The following is a 21,207-nucleotide window of genomic DNA, read 5'->3' as shown; positions in this document are numbered from 1 at the left end:
TATAAAATTTACAAAAAAAATAAATTTCAATAACAATTGTCTGAGCAAATTGATGGGCATATCGTCTCAATGTTTAAGACATATGTCAATCAATAACTATAAATCATTACAGAATTTTATAAAATTATTTAAAATAGTATTTTTTTCAAAAAAAAAGTTTTTAATAAGAAAATAATTATCATATTATACATTATTAATATATATGATATATAGAGTTATTGATAAAACTACAATATATATACAACAAAAAAATGTTAATTTATTAATGTATTGTATGTACTGTATATATAAATTTATATAAATTAATAATTGGTACAGTATTTTGTATAATAATAATAAAATACACTATAATTTACTTTAAAAAAAATCATCAATGATTGAACTTAAATACATAACAAAAAAATATATTATATGATTATATAATATTAATTCATATAAAACTATAGCACATGTAAATATAATATCGTTACATAAATTTATTTATTTTTTTAAATATTCATTATAAACTATATATATATATATATAAGTTATATGTATATGAATTGATATCATAAATAAGTACAAGTAATTATGTATTGAGAATTTTGATGTTAATAATAATAATGTAGAAAAAAATAGTAGTATTTTTGTGTGTGTTCTCAATATATATATATATATTTGTATGTATACTATATATATATGATATAAGTATATAATAATAAATTTCTAACAAAATTTCATATTCAGTGTTGTACTCAATATATATAAAAACAAAACAACAACAAAATCACTATTTAAAACTAAAACTACTTATAAGTGTATTAGTATTAGTATATGAAAGAGGAATATCCCATCCCTAACCCTAACCTCAATATTATATACAGAAAATTATTATGTATTTTATTATTCATAAAAAAAATAATAATAATAATATAATATATAAATTATATTTTCGTTTGTAATATTATAATGAAAATAATAATAATAATAATAATCTTTATTTTAATAAGCCTATTAAATTATAATGTTTAGATAAACCATTTTTTTGTTTGTTATGTTTAGTTTTGTTATGTTAGCTATTTATTTATTTTATTTATTTATTTATTATTATGTATGCAATATATATTGTATGTTATTGATCTGTACATGTTTTTGTCTATCAATATATTTATTGTATTTTATTATTATTATTTTTTATGATATTTACATATATATCTATAGAAATTTATTTTTGTTGAAAATTGAAAACATTTTAAATCATTTTAAATGAAACCATATATGTATATATATAATTTATAGATAGATATTCCTAAATGTTTAACCATTAAAACAACTTTTAATTTAAAAGTACTAACAATACAGTACATTATAATAATAATAATAAAATATATAAATTATTATTACAACTATTTTATAATAACTATGATGCTATCGGTATATATATATATATATTTATATATTATTTTTCATTTCATTGCCTAAATGTAAATTTCGGCAAAAAAAATATTAACAAATAATTATACAAAATATATTCATATTGATATAAAAAAAATATTTAGATATTTTTAGAAATCTAAATAATAAATATTTAAATTTTTAAAAAATTTTTGTTTAGTATGATTATAAAAAAAATTTATTATGTATTATAAATATATATATACCTATGATATTTAATGAGACACTTAATATCGATATAAATCATATTTCAATTATAAAAGGCTAAGATTTTTGTTGTTATTGTTGTTTATTGTATGGAAAAAAATTATATATAAATTATTTAGCGAAAAAAAATAAATTATTAATATAAATTTATGTCTGCCCCGAAAATATAGACAATTAAATTATTATTATTTATTTTCATTAAATAAAAAAAAATTCAATAATAAATTTAGACGCCTATTCAATTTAGAGAGCTATTTGTTTTTTTTGGGATAATTTATTATATTTTCTGGACATTAAAATTAATATCAAAAAATTAAATATCAAATTTAAGTAAAACAATAATGATTTATTTTTTAATTAAAATAATAAATAACACACACTGAAAACTTTCGCCTATGATTTTTAGTGCCAAAATAATATTATAAATTAAATAATATATTTATTATTATAAATTATTGTAAATTATATACAGTATATAAATACTAGGGAACGGTTAGGTAATGTTGTTTTTTTTGGTGTTGGTGTTATAGATGAGCTCTCAAATGTTTTATCTCAATTAATATACCAGTATTTACAGTATATATATATATATAKATAGTTGTTTAGTAGGGTTGTCTCCATCTGTCTATTACTTGATGCCAGTGATGGCAAACCTGAGAGAGAGAGAGAGAGAGAGAGAGAGAGAGAGAGAGAGAGAGAGAGAGAGAGAGAGAGAGAGAGAGAGAGAGAGAGAGAGAGAGAGAGATATATATATATATGCCATGAATTTATATGCCAAACCTTATTATGCAATAATAATACACTTCATTGACGTAATGGATAATACTATTTATATATATATATACTATATATATATATATATATATATATGTTTAATAAAAAATAAATAATATATAATATATTTTTAGCTGAAAAACTGGTCATTGAATACACGCCAGATGTGATGACTCAACAAAACAACATTAAATGACTTCATTTTTTTAATGATTTTTAAAAAACAGTATTTAACTAACCATTCCTTTTAAAATAAAAAAGTTTTTTTTTATTAATTATTATTATACCGACAAACATATGGACCGAAACCCAGACACCCAACAGGAGCACCACCACCAACACAACCACCAGCCCTTCCCATACAACATCATATTACGAGTGCCGGCATTAACCGCACAAAACATATACTCTTATTATTTGCCGCTAAACGGTTGTATCAGTTATTATGCCTTTTCGGTACACTGTTCACTACCCGGCGGACTGTTTCGGTAAATAGATTAATCATTTTTTTAAAAAAATAACCAAACAATATATAAATAAATTTAAAAAATATATATCGGCACTACCCTCCCCGTCCCCTATTCCCCCCGTAATTAGCTTACTACCCAATAGCGGGCTCCGGGTGGTCAACTGTCTACTATTTAACTCGCACATCGGTATCGGTTTATATCTATACATGAGTGGCCATATGCGGCAACTTCAGCCATATTATCGTATAATGTTCAGTGCATTCGGTTCGGTAATGTTTAACTTTGGATCGATAATGTTCTGGTCGCTGACCGCAAAGTCGATGTCGACAGTGATGGCGGTGACGGGTGATGCTGACCATAGACCATGGCTTAGAGTATTATTTGCATTGATCGCAGCGTACAGTTTTCAAACAATAGGCAAAGAATATGTTGATATTGTAAATAAAAAATTTATTTAATTGAAACCAAAAAAAAAATATATTATTTACCGGTATATCCAACAACAATAGCAACAATAAGAAAATATTGTCCATAAAAAAATTAAAAAAAAAACTTAATCTAACTTTTTGTTGTTGATATCATTATAATCAGAAAAATCATTATTATTTGTTAAAACAGTATTTAAATTATTTTTATCATTAGTTTCGTATAATTTATCGTCAAATAGTTGTTGCGATGGCGGCGGCTGTTGCGGCACCGGTACGTCGTGATTATGTGTAGCGGTTGCCGCTGTTTGCACGTGTATCACAATTTTTCGGGGAAACCATCCGCGCTCTCGCCGATGATTATGATTATTATTATGATGGCCACCAATGATTGGTGTTCTTGGGTTAACCACTTTTTCGCCGTACATCCAATGATTCTTACATCGGGTTACTAGTATATGATCGCCAGTGGTTACCTTGATTCGGGGTTCGTCCGACATTGGAAATGCTAGACAGATGCGACATCCCTGCGAAAACAGTGGAAACCAGTGGCCATTGTAGCCGGCAATGGCCCGAAAAGTGGCCGAACGGTTACGTTTTTCTTCTTTTTGTAGCAACTGTTCCACCTATTGATAAACACATATATAAAAACAAATAAAAATAAAAAAAAATCAATGAAAAATAAAATATAATATAAGAGTAAAACAAAACAATCAATAACTAAAGGGGAAGAAAAAAAAATTTTTGATAAATTAATTAAGCAATAAATCGATTTGAAATATTATTTAGTATTTATAATATAACAATAATAAAAAATAAAAGATTAAATATTAAATGGCAATCAAAAATCAATTTTGAAATGAGTTGAATAATTGCCGATAAAAGATAACATTTTATTTTTATTTTCAATTTTTTGTTGAATTATTTTATTTTCTATGAAACAAAACTATATACAGTATATATAAAATAAAAATATTATAATAAAAAAATATATACAAAGATTGCTTCATCTCATCTTCTCATTAATCAATTTAAATGAATAATTATTTTAAATTAATTATTAATAAACAAAAAAAAAACAAACAAACAAACATACGGTAAGTGTGTATTGATCGCAGCCATCGATTACTGGCCAACTGATCCCGTTATCAATTGATCCGAACAACACTTGTCTGATATTACGCCAGACGCCCAGATTATATGGATAGACAAACTGGTCACCACTTCTTCCTCCTCCTCGTCTAGACTTGGCTTTCGTTACAATCCATTCCTCAATACTTGTCTCGTTTTTTACTAATATCTTTAACTAAAATGATTAAAAAAAAAATTAATTAATAAAAAAAACGTTAAGTTAATCCCTTTTTTTTTGTTGATAATTACTTGTAGGATAAGTAGTCCGCCGACAGCTATGATTACTCCCAGTGCGAGACCAATACTAAAGACACCAAACAATAGCGATGTCATTGTTATGTATACTAAACGATCACTTCTTTCGTTATATAAGAACCAGTTCTGTGAGTGAAGACAATGGGATCAATTGAATTGATTTTTTTTTGTTAATTCATTCAAAAATGAAAACAAACAAACAAAAAATTATCTATAAATATACTCTATATTTAATAGTAATTATGTCATTAATTTTATTTATTTTTTTGGAGATACATACTCATCAAAAAAAAAATAAAAATAMATATAAATTATAAAAATAAAAAATAATTAAAATCCTTAAATAAAAAATTTATTGATAACTAACAGCTGAAGAAAACTAGTTTATGTAAAATAAAAATAAAATTATTTTTTTTAATAATAATATATTAATACTTAACATAAAAAAACTATATTACGATATATTTAAGATAACTTCAGGTGAGGTCACTATTAAATGAACATTAAGTATACAAATCTATTGAAAATACTAAATAGTTTTTTTTAATTATCAATAAAGAGATGACATATACTATATATATATATATATTAAATATAAAAAAACGTTTGGATCACTGGATTGGATCYAATCCAGTGATGACCATCACAAACATATATATAAAGACAAAGAGAGAGAGAGAGAGAGAGAGAGAGAGAGAGAGAGAATGGCAGCCAAACAACCAATACATACCCAATAGAAAGCTCTGTATAAACCGATCGACAACAAGACAATCGACTGAATGGATCCCAAGACAGCTGATCCGAGAAATAAGATAAAATAGCATTGATTACGATAGCCGGTACAGTTGTTAATCCATGGACAGTGATGGTCCATCTTGAGTACGCAACGGTCGCAACGTCTGCAGTGATGACTTCGCGGCGGTTTATAACCCCGRCATTGATGGCAGTACTGAAGCAATTGGCAATCGCTTGGGTCGGCCGGTTGCCAGCCTTTCGGTACCTGACCGGGTCCGGTAAACACAGCGCTGAAGAAATTATAGAAAGTGGTGGCAATCAGCGTATAGTACATCATATAGTTGAACAATGCCCACAACGAATCGGTTGCCCGAAGCCATTGGCCGGTCAGATAAAGTGTGGTAAATACGACACATTTGATGATCGATAGGGCAATCAATGGTCCGAAATGTATGACACGAAGTAACGGTGCAATCATCGTTGGTAACCAATCAATGATCCACCAGTTGAACCATCAGATGGATGGATGGATCTAATGGATGGTAATGACAAGCGTGTGTGAAGAAGTGTTGGTCGACACACCCACCGGTGATGAAGTTTTCAGTGAAATCGACGACTGATTTTGTCCACACTTTTCTCTCAAAGGAAGAACTTCTTTGGTTTTTTTGTGGTTAGAATTAATGGTAATATAAGATCATATCAATTGAAACCAAAACAAAAATATTGTGATCAGTTTGGATCAGTTCAAGTGACAGACAAAAACTTCAATATCCATGACATCTATGTATGTGTTGTTTGAAATGTTATTATAATTTCTATTGTTTTTATGTTTGTTTTGTTTGTTTGGATACATGTTTACAGTGCAACACATATGACACTAGAGTTTTAAAAAAAAACATTTTATTAATATATAAAACATTTTCATATTACAAACATAACGTACAATACTATTGTTAATAATAAAAAATATATATTATTTTTTTTTTGAATCAATGAAATGATAAATTAATTAAATCATATAATTTAAAATTTAATTAATTATAATATGATTTAATAAACTAATATATATATATAATATTATTAGTAATACATAATTATTATTATTATTATTATAATTAATCCTAAACTTATTGTCTATAATAATGTATTAACAAAACATAACAACACACAGTACTTATGGTTTTAGTATTATATGATTAAACAAACAAAACAAACAAAAAATTTTTTGTATGAATTTTAACGTTTAAAAACACATTAATAATAATAATAATAATAATAATAATAATAATAATAATAATAATAATAATAATAATAATAATAATAATAATAATAATAATAATAATAATAATAATAATAATAATAATAATAATAATAATAATAATAATAAATAAATAAAAATACAGTTTATTATAGAAAATGTTTATTTAGTTTTGTTTTGTTTGTGTTTGTGTTTGACATTTAAAATGTAAACTAATGTTAAATCTATTAATTATAATAGCATTCAGTGAACCAATTGATGAAATATAAGACAAAAAACAAAAAAGTTATCACCAATTGATTCAATTGATTTGATTTGATGGCAGATCTAAACATCAATAGTATTAGTAGTATTAGTAGTAGTAGTGGTGGTCATCACAAAGATTTGTTGTCGTCGTCATCATTGTCTTCATTGTCAAAGATTATTGTCAAACCTAGCGGTTAGTGTCTTTGAGAAATTGATGTCCAAATCGGTGTCTGATATTCATTATAAATGTCTTTCAATTTTTTGTTTGTTTGTATTTCGTTACCATTGATGTCGTCGTCGTCTTCGTCTTCATCGTCTTCATCATCATTGTTGGCCATACCTTACCATTGTTACGACGACCGCCGCCACCACCAGACAAAGTCGCCGCCGCCGCCGCCACCACTGCCGCCGCCAATGATTTGGCTATTGATATGAATAAATTGAAACAATTGGTTAAACAAGAATCAGATCTCAAGAGTCAATATAATTCATTGCAAAAAGGTTTTTATTTTTATTTTTTTGTTGAACACATATCTGATCCATGATATCATGTCTTTTTGATTGATTGATTGATTGATTGATTGATCCAATAATTCAATTCAATTCAATTGTAAAATTAGATCTTCATTTACAACGAGTAAAGAATTTACGCGAAGTATCCGATAAACTCAAAGAAGACGTCTGGAAGTATCCGACTGTTGAATCACTTCTTGGCCTTTAATTATTTAATTGTTGTTTTTTAAAAAAATCAATTACCAATTGTTTAAGATATCTCTCTCTCTCTGTCTATCAATTGATACTATCATTTTGTGTKTGCGTGCTGTGTTTGTGGACATCAATTACCCACTTCTTGTACAACAAACATCATATCTTTATCTCTCTCTCTCTCYCWAAAAACTCTTKAAGAAGACAATGGCATCTGAAGGCGACATAGTATTGAGCTATTATGACACTTGTTTGCGTACATCGGAAGTGAATCTACTAAAAGGAAACAAATGGCTTAACGATAATGTTATCGGCTTCTGGTTTGACTATCTCGAGAACGATCTCTACAGCGATGTCAGCGATCATATAGCCTTCTTGTCGCCAAATGTCGTCCATTTTATCAAATCTTCGGGCAATAAACACAATACCGAAGCTGTTGCCGAAATGTTAGCCTCGATGGTGTTACCCGACAAACAATTGGTTCTAATACCGGTCAACGATTCCAGTGTTTACCAGAAGGAGACCAGCGGCAGCCACTGGAGTCTATTGGTCTTTAATAAACACCGACAATCGTTTGAACACTACGACAGCCATACGGGTAGTATTAATCGATCGCATGCCGAACACATTGTATCGATATTGACGCCAATAGTGATGGCCGGCAACGGCGACGGCGGCAATCAGAAACCTCCGGCCGCCGATCTTGAGCTGGATCTGCAAGAGATGGAGTGTACACAACAGGACAACAACTATGACTGCGGTGTACATCTCATATGTAATGCCGAAGCTGTCTGTCGTCGACTGTTTCGTTCAGATAGTCGACACATTTGCGAAATTTGTTCGCCAAAAGCCATTGCAAAAGCCAGACGCGATTTATTACAACTGATAGTATCGCTGGCAAAAGGGACACATAATTCAAAAAAATGATTTAATTTTTATTAATTAATTAACTAATTAATTAATTATATATTTATTAACTTTAATTTAGTTAATTAATTAATAGTTTCTTTAATAATTTCTTGTTTTGTGAATATTTCTTTTTATTTAAATATATATAATTTATAATAATATGCATTATATAGTATATATATATATAAATTTATATATATATTTTTAACACAATTTAAAAATATTAGATTTAATTAACTTTTATTATCACTTTTATTGATCCTAAGTGTGTGTTACAAGTGTGTGTGCGTACAGTAGTTATGTGGTGTGAATATATATATTGTTTATCAATTGTCATCACATTTAAATTGTTTATTTTATTTGCAATGTATTTTTAAAAAAATAAAATAAAATAAATAGTATATAAAGTGCATTTTGAATATTAGTGAAAATATATATATATTTTAAAATTTATTATTATTTTTTTCTAATTAATTATGATCTAAATAAAATTTTGGGAAAAATTTGTGTGACAATCCTAATACGATATATAATAGTAATAATAATTTATTTATTTAAAAAATAAATAAATAAATAATTTAAATGTTGATCACACGGTATAATCTATTTTTGTTTATAAATATTAAATTTTATTTATTTATTTATATCAATTCAATTGATAGATAATAAAAATAAAACAAATAAAATTTGATGTCATTTTACTACAATATACATATGTATATTGAGAGTACTATTTTTTATTTTATTTTATTTATTTATTTGCGATATAATTATGTAATAGTAAAGTGATTTCATTAACTAACTAATAATAATAATAATAATACTAAAAAAAAGGTTGTCATTAAATGATTAGATTTAAATAGCGAAACAATAAAAATAAAATATAAGTAAATATTTAATTTATAAAAAAAAAATTATATATAACTTTGTATTTAAACGATTTTTTTGTTGTTGTTATTATTATAAACGATTAATTTTATTGGCAATTATTTATGATCTAATATTATATATATAATTGTATAATGATTATCTAATTTATGATATTTTATTTTTAACGTTATATTTATTGAAATACAACTTAATTTGTTTGGATAGTTTTGAAAATAATAAATTTTATATATATAAATAAATTTTATTTTAATATCTATTATTATTATTATTTTTCTATTAAACAAATTGATTTATATTTTAGTATATAAATTTAGAAATTTCTATTAAATTTTAAATTTCAATCAAACAACAAAATAACATTTAATAATTTATTGATTAATAATTTAAATTAGTATTATAAATTATATATATATATATATATATAATAGCAACTAAAATAATAAATCAATTGATAAATTTGTTTGTTATTTTTAAATAACAGTAATATTGCTATAATTGATTAGCAATAAAATAATAAAAAAATTGTTGATAATATTGTTGATAATGTATTTTATTTTCAATAACAAAATAATAATAATAAAATAAATTCAAATCCTATCAATAAATTTATTTAAAAAATAAAACTAATGTCCCATAAGAGAGGACAGTTAGTTAGTTAGTTAGTTAATCAGTCAGTCAGTCAAACACACATACAAACATTGGAGGCCAATGACTGGTAAAAACCTAAACTAATAAAAAGTTTTTTTTTCAGAGAAAACTAACCAAAAAAAAAAATAAATAAATTGATCGACAAATAGGATAACAAATTAGTTAGAAAAATATATTATTAAAGTTTTCAAACAATTTTTAAATTATTAAGCTATAGTTTATGTGACATAAAACACACATACATATTGGGGGTGGGAGTTGAGGTGGGGGTGGGATGGGATGGAAAGAGAGATATCTATTATCTAAAATAATTAATGATCTGATCCTATATACTGTATAATAAAAATATACAGTACTTTCATAAACAGATAGTATAGATATGGATAGTCAGTAGAGAGCGAAAAGTTTCGGACCCGTACCTGACCCGTACCTGATCTGATACCTAAAATCTCGGACTCGGACCTGACCTAACATAGGGTACAAATTTACCTGATATGTAGGTCCGAAAATAATTTTATCAAAAAACAATTTTATTTATTCTATACCCGCAACAAATTTCTCTAAATTAACTTTAATTACTCGGGATTAACGATAACTGATTGTAGATCTAACTTAGATTCTAATAAAGTTAATATGTTATTATTTATTAGATCAAAACCATCATCTTTTGTAATATTTTATGTTTAATTTATACAACTATTTTATAAATAATAATTTAATAAATTTTGTGTTTGATTGTCATATTTTGTAATAATTGTCGTTTAAATAATGAATAAAAAAATTTCGGACCTGGACCAAAAATTTTTGGTGTTCGGAGACCTGACCTGAGCCCTAACTTTTACATCACCTGAAAAATCAGGTCAGTTTTCAGTCTCTAATAGTCAGTCATCAGCAGCAGTGGATATCAATYAATACAGTTAACAGACAACTTGTCGGTGTTGTTGGGAACAGTTAGCTAAAAAAAAAAAAAAAATTTAACCAGATATACAAACACTTGCTTATTGGTATCTCCTATTTTAAACATAATTTATATGTACAGTATATATATTGTATATATAACACATTTGAGGCTTACAATAGCTTAGCTAGCTAAAAAAAATAAWAATAAAGCTAACAGTGCGTGAAAAAAAGTTACATTTGAAACAGTTGGGTTGAAAATATATGTACCCAATGGTTGATTATGGGAGGGGAGGGGATAGATAAATATATTATATATATATATATATATATCATACATTGTGCACACCATACATACCAAACTTGATATACATATATATAATAAAACTGTATATTTTGTAGATAATCTCAATATAATTTACAGTACTGTATATGTAAGGCGCCTATTGATATTACTTGCCTGTATAGCTCTCTCTCTCACTATAGCATTGACTGTTTGATTATTGTCCGATAGTATTATATAGACTACCAGTGCTGCTGCCAGTAGTAGTATTAGTAGTACTGTATTAATACATATCATCTCAAAAATGTATATATAAATTGAGAGCCAATGAGATTGAAATGAATTCAAAATTAAAGTCTCAATAAAGCGCTTAACGTATACACAGATATAGTCAGTCATAGACAGAGAGAGTGTAATAGCATTGATAGGCATTGACTGCTGAATAACACCACAACTGTTGTCTTCACAGACCATCATCGCTGGCCATCCATCCATCCATCGGAAACAAACTGTTGTAATCACATCCAAACACACACATTGATCACTACTACCATCACTATTACCATCACCGCTAGCGAAGATGATGATGGAAGACTTTGAAAAGATCGAGAAGATAGGCGAAGGTATTGTATTTATTATCTACTATATTATGTTGTTGGATGTGATTAACCCCTCCATTGTCACGGGAGGGGTAGGTGTAGGGGTGATTGACCACCAAAGTGTATTAACTGATCCGCGCACACACACACACACTACAGTTTGATATGATATATTGATTATATCTTATTTACCATTCATTTACTTCACACACTCTCTCTCTCTCTCGCGACTCTTAGGCACCTATGGTGTGGTATATAAGGCCCGAAACAAAAAGACCAACCAATTGGCTGCACTGAAGAAGATACGTCTGGAAAATGAAGACGAAGGCGTGCCGTCGACAGCCATCCGTGAGATTACTTTACTTAAAGAGCTGATGCATCCAAATGTTGTTCGGTATGTGTGTCTGTTTGTCTGTCGATCTCTTCATTCAGTAGCACTTCATTGTATTGTATTTGGTTTATGTCTTTGTCTTACATTGTCTTACATCAATTGGTTGACACCACCAACAGTCTAGAGGACGTCATAATGCAAGAAAACAAACTCTATCTGGTGTTCGAGTTTTTGTCGATGGATCTCAAGAAGTACTTGGATTCGCTGCCAACCAATCAACTGGTGGACGAAAAGCTGGTCAAAGTTAGTAGTGTTGTTCATCGACCGATTCATTTGATGACCAATTGATTAATTAGATTACCGATTAATTTGTGTGTGTCTTATAATCTCTTGCAGAGCTATTTGTATCAAATACTTGAGGCGATGGTCTTCTGTCACTCGCGACGAGTCATTCACAGAGATCTGAAGCCACAGAATCTGTTGCTCGATTCGAAAGGTACGATCAAATTGGCCGACTTTGGTCTGGCCCGTGCCTTTGGCATACCCGTACGTGTCTATACGCACGAAGTGGTTACACTATGGTATCGGGCACCGGAGGTATTACTTGGCGGCCAACGATATTCAACACCTGTGGATATCTGGAGTATTGGTTGTATATTTGCCGAAATGGCCAACAAAAACCCACTGTTTCACGGCGACAGCGAAATCGATCAATTGTTTCGCATATTTCGGTAATTAAAAAATATATATATATTATCACTTGACATATTGTATGATTGATTTCAATAGTAATCTAACGGTAAAATGTTTATTTTTTGTTGTGTTTTAAAGGACAATGGGTACGCCCAATGAGGAAACCTGGCCGGGAGTGACCACATTGCCCGACTATAAGCCAACATTTCCGTTCTGGAAGGACAATATCGTACCGTCATTGTTGCCCAATACACAACAGTCGGGCATTGAATTACTTCAGGTAATACTAATATTATCGGTAGTCCCGTAAAATAGTTGTTAATTTTGATTTTTGTTTGTTTGTTATATATATATAAATGTATAGTCAATGTTGATCTATGATCCGCACCGGCGGGTGTCGGCCAAAGCATCGCTACTGCATCCGTATTTCAACGACCTGGACAAGTCTATACTGCCGTCGGCATCGTTGGTCAATTATAATTTATTTTAATAACCACCTATTTATCTATCTCTACTATATATAAGCTAACCGGTACTTCCAACAGTGTGTGTATGTGTGTGTATATACAATATATATAATACGGTAATACATATATCCATAATATTATTATTATTATTATTATCGAAACATTTATTTTGGTCACATTTTTATAACATATTGCGCGAAACATATCAGTATTATAATTAGAGGCAATATTATTATCACACAATTTTATCACTCAATATATTAATTTTTTTGGGTTTCATTTATTATTATTATTATTATTTTTGTTATTTTGATAAAAAAAACACAATAACACATATTTGATATTTTTCATTATATAAAATAATATATTATAAATGTTTTTTTTTAAAATCAAATTTTTCTATCCACAGGTATTGAATTATTTTTGAAAGTTTTTTATATAATACCTGTAATATTATATCAATAGGTAAAATTGAAACAATTAATATTTTTGTTTGCCACTATAAAAAAAACTACTTAAAAAAAAGATAATGTAATTATTAATATACAAACAAAACACCAAAAAAAAAGATAATTGAATTATTAATCCGTTTTTTGTGTACAGAATTGGAAAAAAACAAATTTGTATTTTTTTATTACTTAAAATATTATTATTATTATATTCATATACACATTAAAACAATTGGTAATATTTTATATATATATATATATTTTATTTTTGTATTTAACTGTCATTGTGTGTGTGTGTGTTATGTGGAAATTTATTTAATTATAATTATTATAATAATTTAACAGCAATTACTCTTTCAGCAAAAAAAACATTGTTAATTAAACAATATATATATATATATATTTATAAATTTATATTATATAGGTATATATATATATAACAATTGCACAAAATAATACGGCTATTATTGTACTGTATTTACGTAATATATATATCTAAAGTTTATGGTAACCCACCCCCTCCCCCATTGTCTATTGATTTTTAAAAAAAAAATGTTTGTTAAGATTTTAAACTAATTGAAACATACAAACAAATAATACCTAACAAATAAAAATCACTTTTATATATAATTTTTTTGTTTTTTTTAAAAAAAACGTTTTGAAAGACTTGTAGATCATATATATATATATATATATATTTTTTTTATAAATAGGTATATAAAGGGTAACATATAAACTAATTTATATTTTTGTTATAACATAATAATAATAACAATTTAAAAAACAATAATTACAGGTAATTAATAATAATTTAACAATAATTAAAAATTATATATATATATATATGTTTGGTCCTCTCAATTAGCGCCCACCACTCGCCCATCATTTTGAGCGGCACCATTACCAGCGCCTCCTCCTMCTCCTCCTCCACCACCGGCTCTCTGCAGGAAACTCAAGATTCGCAACACTTCGGGATTATTGAGATCAATGTCACCGCCAGTCCCACCACCACCACCACCACCGATGGTGGGCACCTGTCTATAGCCAAAATAATCGCCCGGAGCCATCGCCTGTTGTTGTTGTTGCGGGTCGACCGCCGCCATCATAATGTCCTCATTGTCGGCGACGATGGGCTGCAATTTAAAATCCAAACGCCCGGCTTCGTTCGGTCGGCCATTGTTGACGATTACAGTTTGCGCGTCCGGTTCGTAGCCATCTTTGACGGCCAGCACCTCATAGGTGCCCGGCGTCAGCAGTCGCCAGTATTCGCCGTTTTGAACTAAAAAACATTTTTAGAAAAAATTACCGGTAAGTGTTTCGGTAAACTATAATTTCAATTGATTATATATATATATACGGGTAAAGACTACTACCGCACTGGTGGGGTGGGGGGGTACTAACCAGATAGGATGTCATGAGTGATAAGTTTGTTGACACCGTTGGTCACGTTTTTCACTTTAACTGTTGCGCCCACTACTGGCTCACCGGTTCTGGCATTGACTATCACTCCTTTGATACCCAAATGTGACTAAAAAATTGTGTTTTTTGTTTGAAGACAACAATTAAATGATTAGTTGGTTACACCTATTATTACAGTACAGTACAGGTAATACCTGTTGTATATATTTGATAAGCGCTTCCCGATTGTTGTCCCATTCGGCTGGCAATTGTCCCGCCGGCGGATACTTATTGCAACCTAATTCCAGTGTTATCTCAAAATCATTGCTGGCCAGATAGTTAAAGTCTTGCATACCGCCCGATACACTGTACCAGGCGGCACCGTTGGTTATGCCTCCCTGTTTGGTAAAGTCGTCGTCATTGTCGCACCGGATCTTCTCGCCGGTTGTCATAGTCTTGTGGGTCAATGCATAGACATTTGCCAAATATCTGGTTAATAATTAGTCAAAATTTATAGTAGCTATCGATTAAAACCGGTAATCCTGGATAATACCCGCTAAACCGGTAATCGGGTTTATTTGGTGTTTATATACAGTATATATATATATATATATATAATACCTAAATGTCTGGTCGTCTGGCGAAGCCGTATAGGAACTGGCGCTTCCGTCTTGACTTTCATCGTAGGGATAGTTAGCTACGAGAGCGCCGCCGTGAAGGTTGGCCGACAAGACAAACGGATTGTTTAGTATCCATTGCATGGCTGCCCGGGTTTCGGGCTGTAGACTATGATCGACGACATCCGGCGAAAAAACATTACCCGTTTGGCTACGATCTTCGTAGACAATAACATCCAGATCGGGAAAATCGCGATTAATGTCGACACCGTTTTTGTTCGATCGGCCCAACAGCCAGTCGCGGCCTTTCATGTCGTTATTGGTCGACAGGTCCCAGCCGTCCGGATTCAGTGACGGCATCAGATGTATGCGAGTAGTGTTCAACAAGTGTTGAATGATTTCGTTACCATTACTGTATTCATCGCACAAATAATGGGCTAATTTCAGTAACAGTTCCCGACCCAGGACTTCGTTTCCGTGCATATTAGCCACATATTTGAACTCCGGTTCCACTAAATACGCCCCAAAAAAAATATATATTAAATTTTTTTTAAACCAATGACCAGAATCTCGGGGAGGGGGGGATAGAGAAAATCACTTACAAAATTCATGTCGGCCGGGATTATCCGATAGCTCGATGACTGTTAGCGGCCAACCGCCGACACTGCGCTCCTTGAGTTCGTACAGTCTGGTTATATGTGGACACCGTCGGTGTACAGCTTGTAGTAAATCGTTTAGTTCCTGATTGTTATGGTGTTTGAACACGTAATCGTCTGAACACTCGGTATGGCTTATAAACAATGATAGGTAGCTGATGGTGATGAACACCAATAGGGTAGCGGCGGCACCGGGAGTTGACATAATTAACTTAATATATGTTTATATGTGACCGAAAAAAAATAACAGGTATTTTATATTTAAATACCAATTATATATATACAATATGTCTGTCCAGTACTGTATGTCTGTCAGTTGAGTCGTAACACTACCACCACATCCCTTACCATCACTACTATACTGTTACTACGTGTATGGCTATCGATCGATAGATACCTTTCCCTCCTATTGACGTAAAAGATATATATATATATATATATATATACAGTATATATAAAATATCGCTTCTGCGTCCTATTCCTCGTATATATATTCCTATATATATCTTATAAGTGGTAATATAACTAAATAAAAACTAAATTATTATGAAAAACAAACCATAAAAATCAATACTACTCTACGGTATATATATATATATAAAACTAAACAACTGAGCGATGAGAACAATGATCTGCTTATATACAGCTGTATAGATGAACGGGTCGTTTGACTTTACAATAGATTTTTTTTCAACAAAAATGAAATGGTTTTCAATTTCACATTTCAATAAATTTCTGATATTTTTTTTATATATGTACCGGTAATTTATATTATAATATTTAAATTTATATAAAAAAATAAAATAAAAATTATAATAATTTATATCCAGCGATAGTATTACTGGTATTAAATAGTATATACTATTTAATACCAGTAATATTACAAGTATTAAAATAGGATATAATTTCACGTAAATTGCAATAATAATAATAATCAAAAAATATTTAAAAAATAATATTTAAATAATTAAAACTATAAATAAATAGACAATAAATTGTTTTATCATTTCAAATTATAATTTTTTACTATAATTTTAATTATTTCCAAAAAAAACATCACAATATTAGTTGCTTTTTTTAATCAACCCTCCCTCCCCCCAACACAACACAAAAAATTGGTTATCAATTAAAATTAGTTATCATTATTTAGTTAGTTAGTTAGGAGGTGTATGTTTGTATACTGTAGTATATTCATAAATATAATAATTTCATATCAATAATAATAATAATACAATGATTTTTACAATAGAGAGAGAGAGAGAATATGTTAATTATATTATATATATTAAATTGTATATATATTATATATTGTATAATTTTTTTAAAATGTAAATTTATGTATATATATATATATATATATTTATATAATGTATATAGATGATTTTTTGTTTGTTTGTTTTAGTTAGATTTGTTTTTTTTATAAAATAAATGCTTCTCTATATTATGAAATGAATGGTCCGGTTTGTTGTTGAAACATATCATCATATCAGTGGACATATATCCTACACTTCTATCCCTCTTTCAATACAGTGGTAGTGGTAGTAGTAATGGTAGTATATGTGATATCCATCCATCCATCCATTACATCCCCGCAAAAATTTTTTTTTGTTTAATGCCATTTAGCCTTCTGGGCAAAGATATCTGCCCTCAAGTTTTGCGCAAAACAAATGCCCAAAATCTTTAGCAAACAAAACAATTGGTAAATGAAAAACATTAATAAATTATTTATATATAAAAAAATATCATACGGTATATGTTTTTTTTGTTGTTAGAAAATACATATAATAATAATACTAAAAACATATTCAAGTGTTTATACAATCTGTTATTTTTATGATTATTGTTTTTTGTTTTGTTTGAGGATTTGCTTAATTTATTAAATGACAAATTTTTTAAAAAAAATATTTAAGTCTAATATGTATAATGGCTTACTTGAGTGAAAGACAAGCCTAACATAAATAGCAAAACACTTAATAGATTTCGTTGGAACCATTCTTCGGCAGCCATCAGACATCCGATTTCATAGACATTGGTTTTGCTATATTTCTATACATCGTATATATATATATATATATATACAGTATATAATTTATATATATAAATTGTATACATATATTGGTAAAAAATTTCAATGATTTAACACTTAATTTATCGGACAATTAAAATAATTTAGTAGACATTAGTTTCGTAATTGAAAATATTATTATTACCGGTAATATTGAAATAGTTATCCAATTAATTGAATAAATAAATAACTAAATAAATGTTTGTTTGTTTGTGTTAGCAAATCCCCCAACAAATTAATTACCGTAATTAATATGATATTATTAAAGACATGCCATGGATCTACTACTACTACTACAACAGTTTTAAAAAACAACTACTATACCTGAAGTACAGCAATGACAACAGTAAAACCCGCCACCGGAACCAAATTAGATTCAATCCATTCCTCACCAGCCCTTAGGCATCCCTTTTCATAGATTATTAGAGACTTATCACCGACCTATCAGTCCCATACCATCCCATCAGTTGGTTAGTAATCAATAAAAATAGTAGTGAAAGGATCAGTCATCAGTGGGGTTGGTTAGCAAAAAAGTAAACAATTATACCAGTAGTATATTAGGATTAGTTTTAGTGGGGGGCGGGGTGGGAGGGAGGGAGGGAAATACATGTGAAAAAATCAGGGGGCCTTTTTTGGTGGTAAAAGTGCTTACAAATTCGTGTTTGCGGACATCATAGCCGCACTGTTTATTGCGTATGACTTCGTTGGGCACCGGGCGACAACATGAAAACGGGACACCGCAAGCTTCGCGACTGCCGACGGCAGCGCTCGAACAATTAAAATAAATGTTTTGGTCCCAGTCTTTCGGGCCGTCGACACCGCAACAGCCGAGCCACTGGTCCTGGACCCAGTCGACAAGATTCTGGCGATCGGGATCGTCCCGATAGTAGACTATGAAGGCCTGGAAGCCGGTGGCCGCTTGTGTTTTAATCTATAATAATTTGATTGATTGAAAATAAATAGTTTATATATATATTTAAAACAACAAACAAAAAACTAATCAATAATTTTTACCCAATCTTTAAAAATAAATCCAAGTATTCCTGTGGTTAACTCCAACAGCAATAAAATGGCCAAAAATATTGCATACTTTAATAGAGGGGAAAAAATAATGAAAAATTATTTATCAATTAAGATATCAATTATTATTATTATTATTTTTTGGTAAAATAATTAATGAATCCATACTCCGGCCAGAAGACAGGTATTTTCGCGGAGGGCACCGACACAGCCGGTAAAACCAATGGTAAAGGCCAGACAGCCGACACAGATCATGATGAAGGCCGGATCCAATGCAATGTTGGTTATACGGGTCAGATTGTTGAACACCTCCTTCTCAGTCCACGCCCACACACCGACCACACAGACTAGTAGTCCGGTTAACCAGAAGATGACATTCGAACCGAATATCAAATACTTGAGACAACAGCTGATCTCCGATTCCGAGTCACTGCCGCCGCCGATACCGCGATGTCTGTCGATGTGGTGTCGATCGTGTCTTCTATCGCGATTAGATCTGCTATTGTGATGATTACTATTACTACTACTACTGTTGTGATGTCGACTACTGGACGACGACGACGCAGCAGCCAATGCTGCCGAAGATGACATCGACGACCTATGAGGCGACATATTTTTGTTGTTGTTTGGCCACTACGGTAATTGCACGATAACTTCAAACCTCTCAACACTAATGGGAACCGTTAAAGTGATTACACCCTACGGTAAATATAATTTGGCTAAGAAATTGGGTACTAAAATGAAGAGATTAAACGGAAAAAACGGCGGATCTCTTCGTCAAAATCCCATCGTTTCATTGATTGTCTTCATATTAGTTGCTACTGTTGTTATTGTTGTCCTCGTCATCATTATCTTCATGATAGCCATCATCTTCATCATCAGCGAAATGAAACTAATGGTCTTTTCATTTCGATGGCAATCATCATGACTTCGATGGCGACTTCGGATTCAATTCAAACGATTACTTCTTTGAATACTTTGGCTTCAAATATCAGTCACGCCTTTCAGTGTGTTTACACAAATTATGGCTTCCTTTGACTTCTTCTTAGTATTTCATCTGTGGATCACTTTCTTCCTCTCTCTCTCTCTCTCTTTGACTCTCTCTCTCTCTCTCTCTCTTTGACTCTCTCTCTCTCTCTCTCTCTCTCACTCACTGTTTGATGACTCACTCAATGGCAATGTTTTTGAAGTATATCTTGAGATCTGATCCAACAATTTATTTATTTAATTAATTAATTAATTGAGTCATCAAAACAACAACAGATGTAAATGATATGAAGATATCCATCAATTGATTGATTGATTGATTCAATCATTTTTATTGTTGTTTTGTTTATTCATTCATTCATTCAGTCAATCAATGTTTACGTTGTGTTTAAATAATAACAAAACATACGATAAAAATATTCTGTCACTCAATGAGTCGCCCAATACAGTCGACACCCCCCACACACACACACATAAATACAATACAAGATCATCATTGTATTAGTTAGGGGTGGGGGTGGGGTGGGTAGGGATAAAATTTTAATAATTTATTAGAAATTAAATTTAATTATTATTATTTAATAGTATTTTTTAAGGATTAATTTTAATTAAAATTAATACACGGGGGGATCAAATTGTATTTATATTATAATAGTG

General features: G+C 29.6%; 7 protein-coding genes across 9 annotated transcripts; 4 read left to right on the top strand and 3 right to left on the bottom strand.

The window, feature by feature from the left end:
* The first annotated feature begins 2,597 nt into the window (after positions 1-2,597).
* Positions 2,598-3,403, top strand: LOC128954647 (uncharacterized). The gene is made up of 3 exons (XM_054300249.1): positions 2,598-2,903; positions 3,013-3,322; positions 3,395-3,403. The coding sequence occupies exons 1-3, from the start codon at positions 2,713-2,715 to the stop codon at positions 3,401-3,403; spliced, it is 510 nt and encodes a 169-aa protein (XP_054156224.1). The 5' UTR covers positions 2,598-2,712.
* Positions 3,404-3,477: 74 nt separating this feature from the next.
* LOC128954549 (palmitoyltransferase ZDHHC6-like) lies at positions 3,478-6,242 on the bottom strand (the record flags this gene model as incomplete). Its single annotated transcript, XM_054300140.1, has 4 exons — positions 5,427-6,242; positions 4,691-4,822; positions 4,407-4,616; positions 3,478-3,936 (listed from the first exon to the last, which is right to left on the bottom strand). Coding segments are annotated over exons 1-4 (1,284 nt in total), but the record flags the coding sequence as incomplete, so codon positions are not given.
* Positions 6,243-6,935: 693 nt separating this feature from the next.
* LOC128954552 (uncharacterized) lies at positions 6,936-7,656 on the top strand. The gene is made up of 3 exons (XM_054300146.1): positions 6,936-7,128; positions 7,311-7,436; positions 7,556-7,656. The coding sequence occupies exons 1-3, from the start codon at positions 7,008-7,010 to the stop codon at positions 7,654-7,656; spliced, it is 348 nt and encodes a 115-aa protein (XP_054156121.1). The 5' UTR covers positions 6,936-7,007.
* A 172-nt stretch (positions 7,657-7,828) lies between these two features.
* Positions 7,829-8,567, top strand: LOC128954646 (sentrin-specific protease 8-like). The gene has a single exon (XM_054300248.1). It carries the CDS (start codon positions 7,848-7,850, stop codon positions 8,565-8,567), a length of 720 nt encoding a protein of 239 aa, XP_054156223.1. The 5' UTR covers positions 7,829-7,847.
* Positions 8,568-11,608: 3,041 nt separating this feature from the next.
* On the top strand, positions 11,609-13,612 carry LOC128954551 (cyclin-dependent kinase 1-like). Of its 2 annotated transcripts, XM_054300144.1 has the most exons (7): positions 11,609-11,680; positions 11,738-11,891; positions 12,105-12,261; positions 12,378-12,501; positions 12,595-12,929; positions 13,030-13,171; positions 13,256-13,612. In XM_054300144.1, the coding sequence occupies exons 2-7, from the start codon at positions 11,849-11,851 to the stop codon at positions 13,379-13,381; spliced, it is 927 nt and encodes a 308-aa protein (XP_054156119.1). In that variant the 5' UTR covers positions 11,609-11,680; positions 11,738-11,848; the 3' UTR covers positions 13,382-13,612. The 2 variants fall into 2 exon arrangements, with proteins under 2 accessions (XP_054156119.1, XP_054156118.1); XM_054300143.1 differs by having other exon boundaries at positions 11,609-11,891.
* A 1,032-nt stretch (positions 13,613-14,644) lies between these two features.
* On the bottom strand, positions 14,645-16,873 carry LOC128954548 (carboxypeptidase E-like). Its single transcript, XM_054300139.1, has 5 exons — positions 16,425-16,873; positions 15,827-16,334; positions 15,421-15,694; positions 15,209-15,335; positions 14,645-15,086 (listed from the first exon to the last, which is right to left on the bottom strand). The coding sequence occupies exons 1-5, from the start codon at positions 16,681-16,683 to the stop codon at positions 14,665-14,667; spliced, it is 1,590 nt and encodes a 529-aa protein (XP_054156114.1). The 5' UTR covers positions 16,684-16,873; the 3' UTR covers positions 14,645-14,664.
* A 987-nt stretch (positions 16,874-17,860) lies between these two features.
* On the bottom strand, positions 17,861-20,941 carry LOC128954550 (tetraspanin-5-like). Of its 2 annotated transcripts, none has more exons than XM_054300141.1 (5): positions 19,732-20,941; positions 19,558-19,632; positions 19,196-19,474; positions 18,868-18,984; positions 17,861-18,156 (listed from the first exon to the last, which is right to left on the bottom strand). In XM_054300141.1, the coding sequence occupies exons 1-5, from the start codon at positions 20,173-20,175 to the stop codon at positions 18,088-18,090; spliced, it is 984 nt and encodes a 327-aa protein (XP_054156116.1). In that variant the 5' UTR covers positions 20,176-20,941; the 3' UTR covers positions 17,861-18,087. The 2 variants fall into 2 exon arrangements, with proteins under 2 accessions (XP_054156116.1, XP_054156117.1); XM_054300142.1 differs by lacking the exon at positions 18,868-18,984 and adding an exon at positions 18,411-18,524.
* Positions 20,942-21,207: the final 266 nt, after the last annotated feature.

The sequence above is a fragment of the Oppia nitens genome, unplaced genomic scaffold (genome assembly GCF_028296485.1).
Source record: "Oppia nitens isolate AA-2021 unplaced genomic scaffold, nextdenovo-longstitch-racon4-pilon3 scaffold28_pilon_pilon_pilon, whole genome shotgun sequence".
In the NCBI taxonomy this organism is placed as follows: Eukaryota; Metazoa; Arthropoda; class Arachnida; order Sarcoptiformes; family Oppiidae; genus Oppia; species Oppia nitens.
Note: the sequence above shows the minus strand (reverse complement) of the source record. Positions and strands in the feature narration are given on the sequence as shown.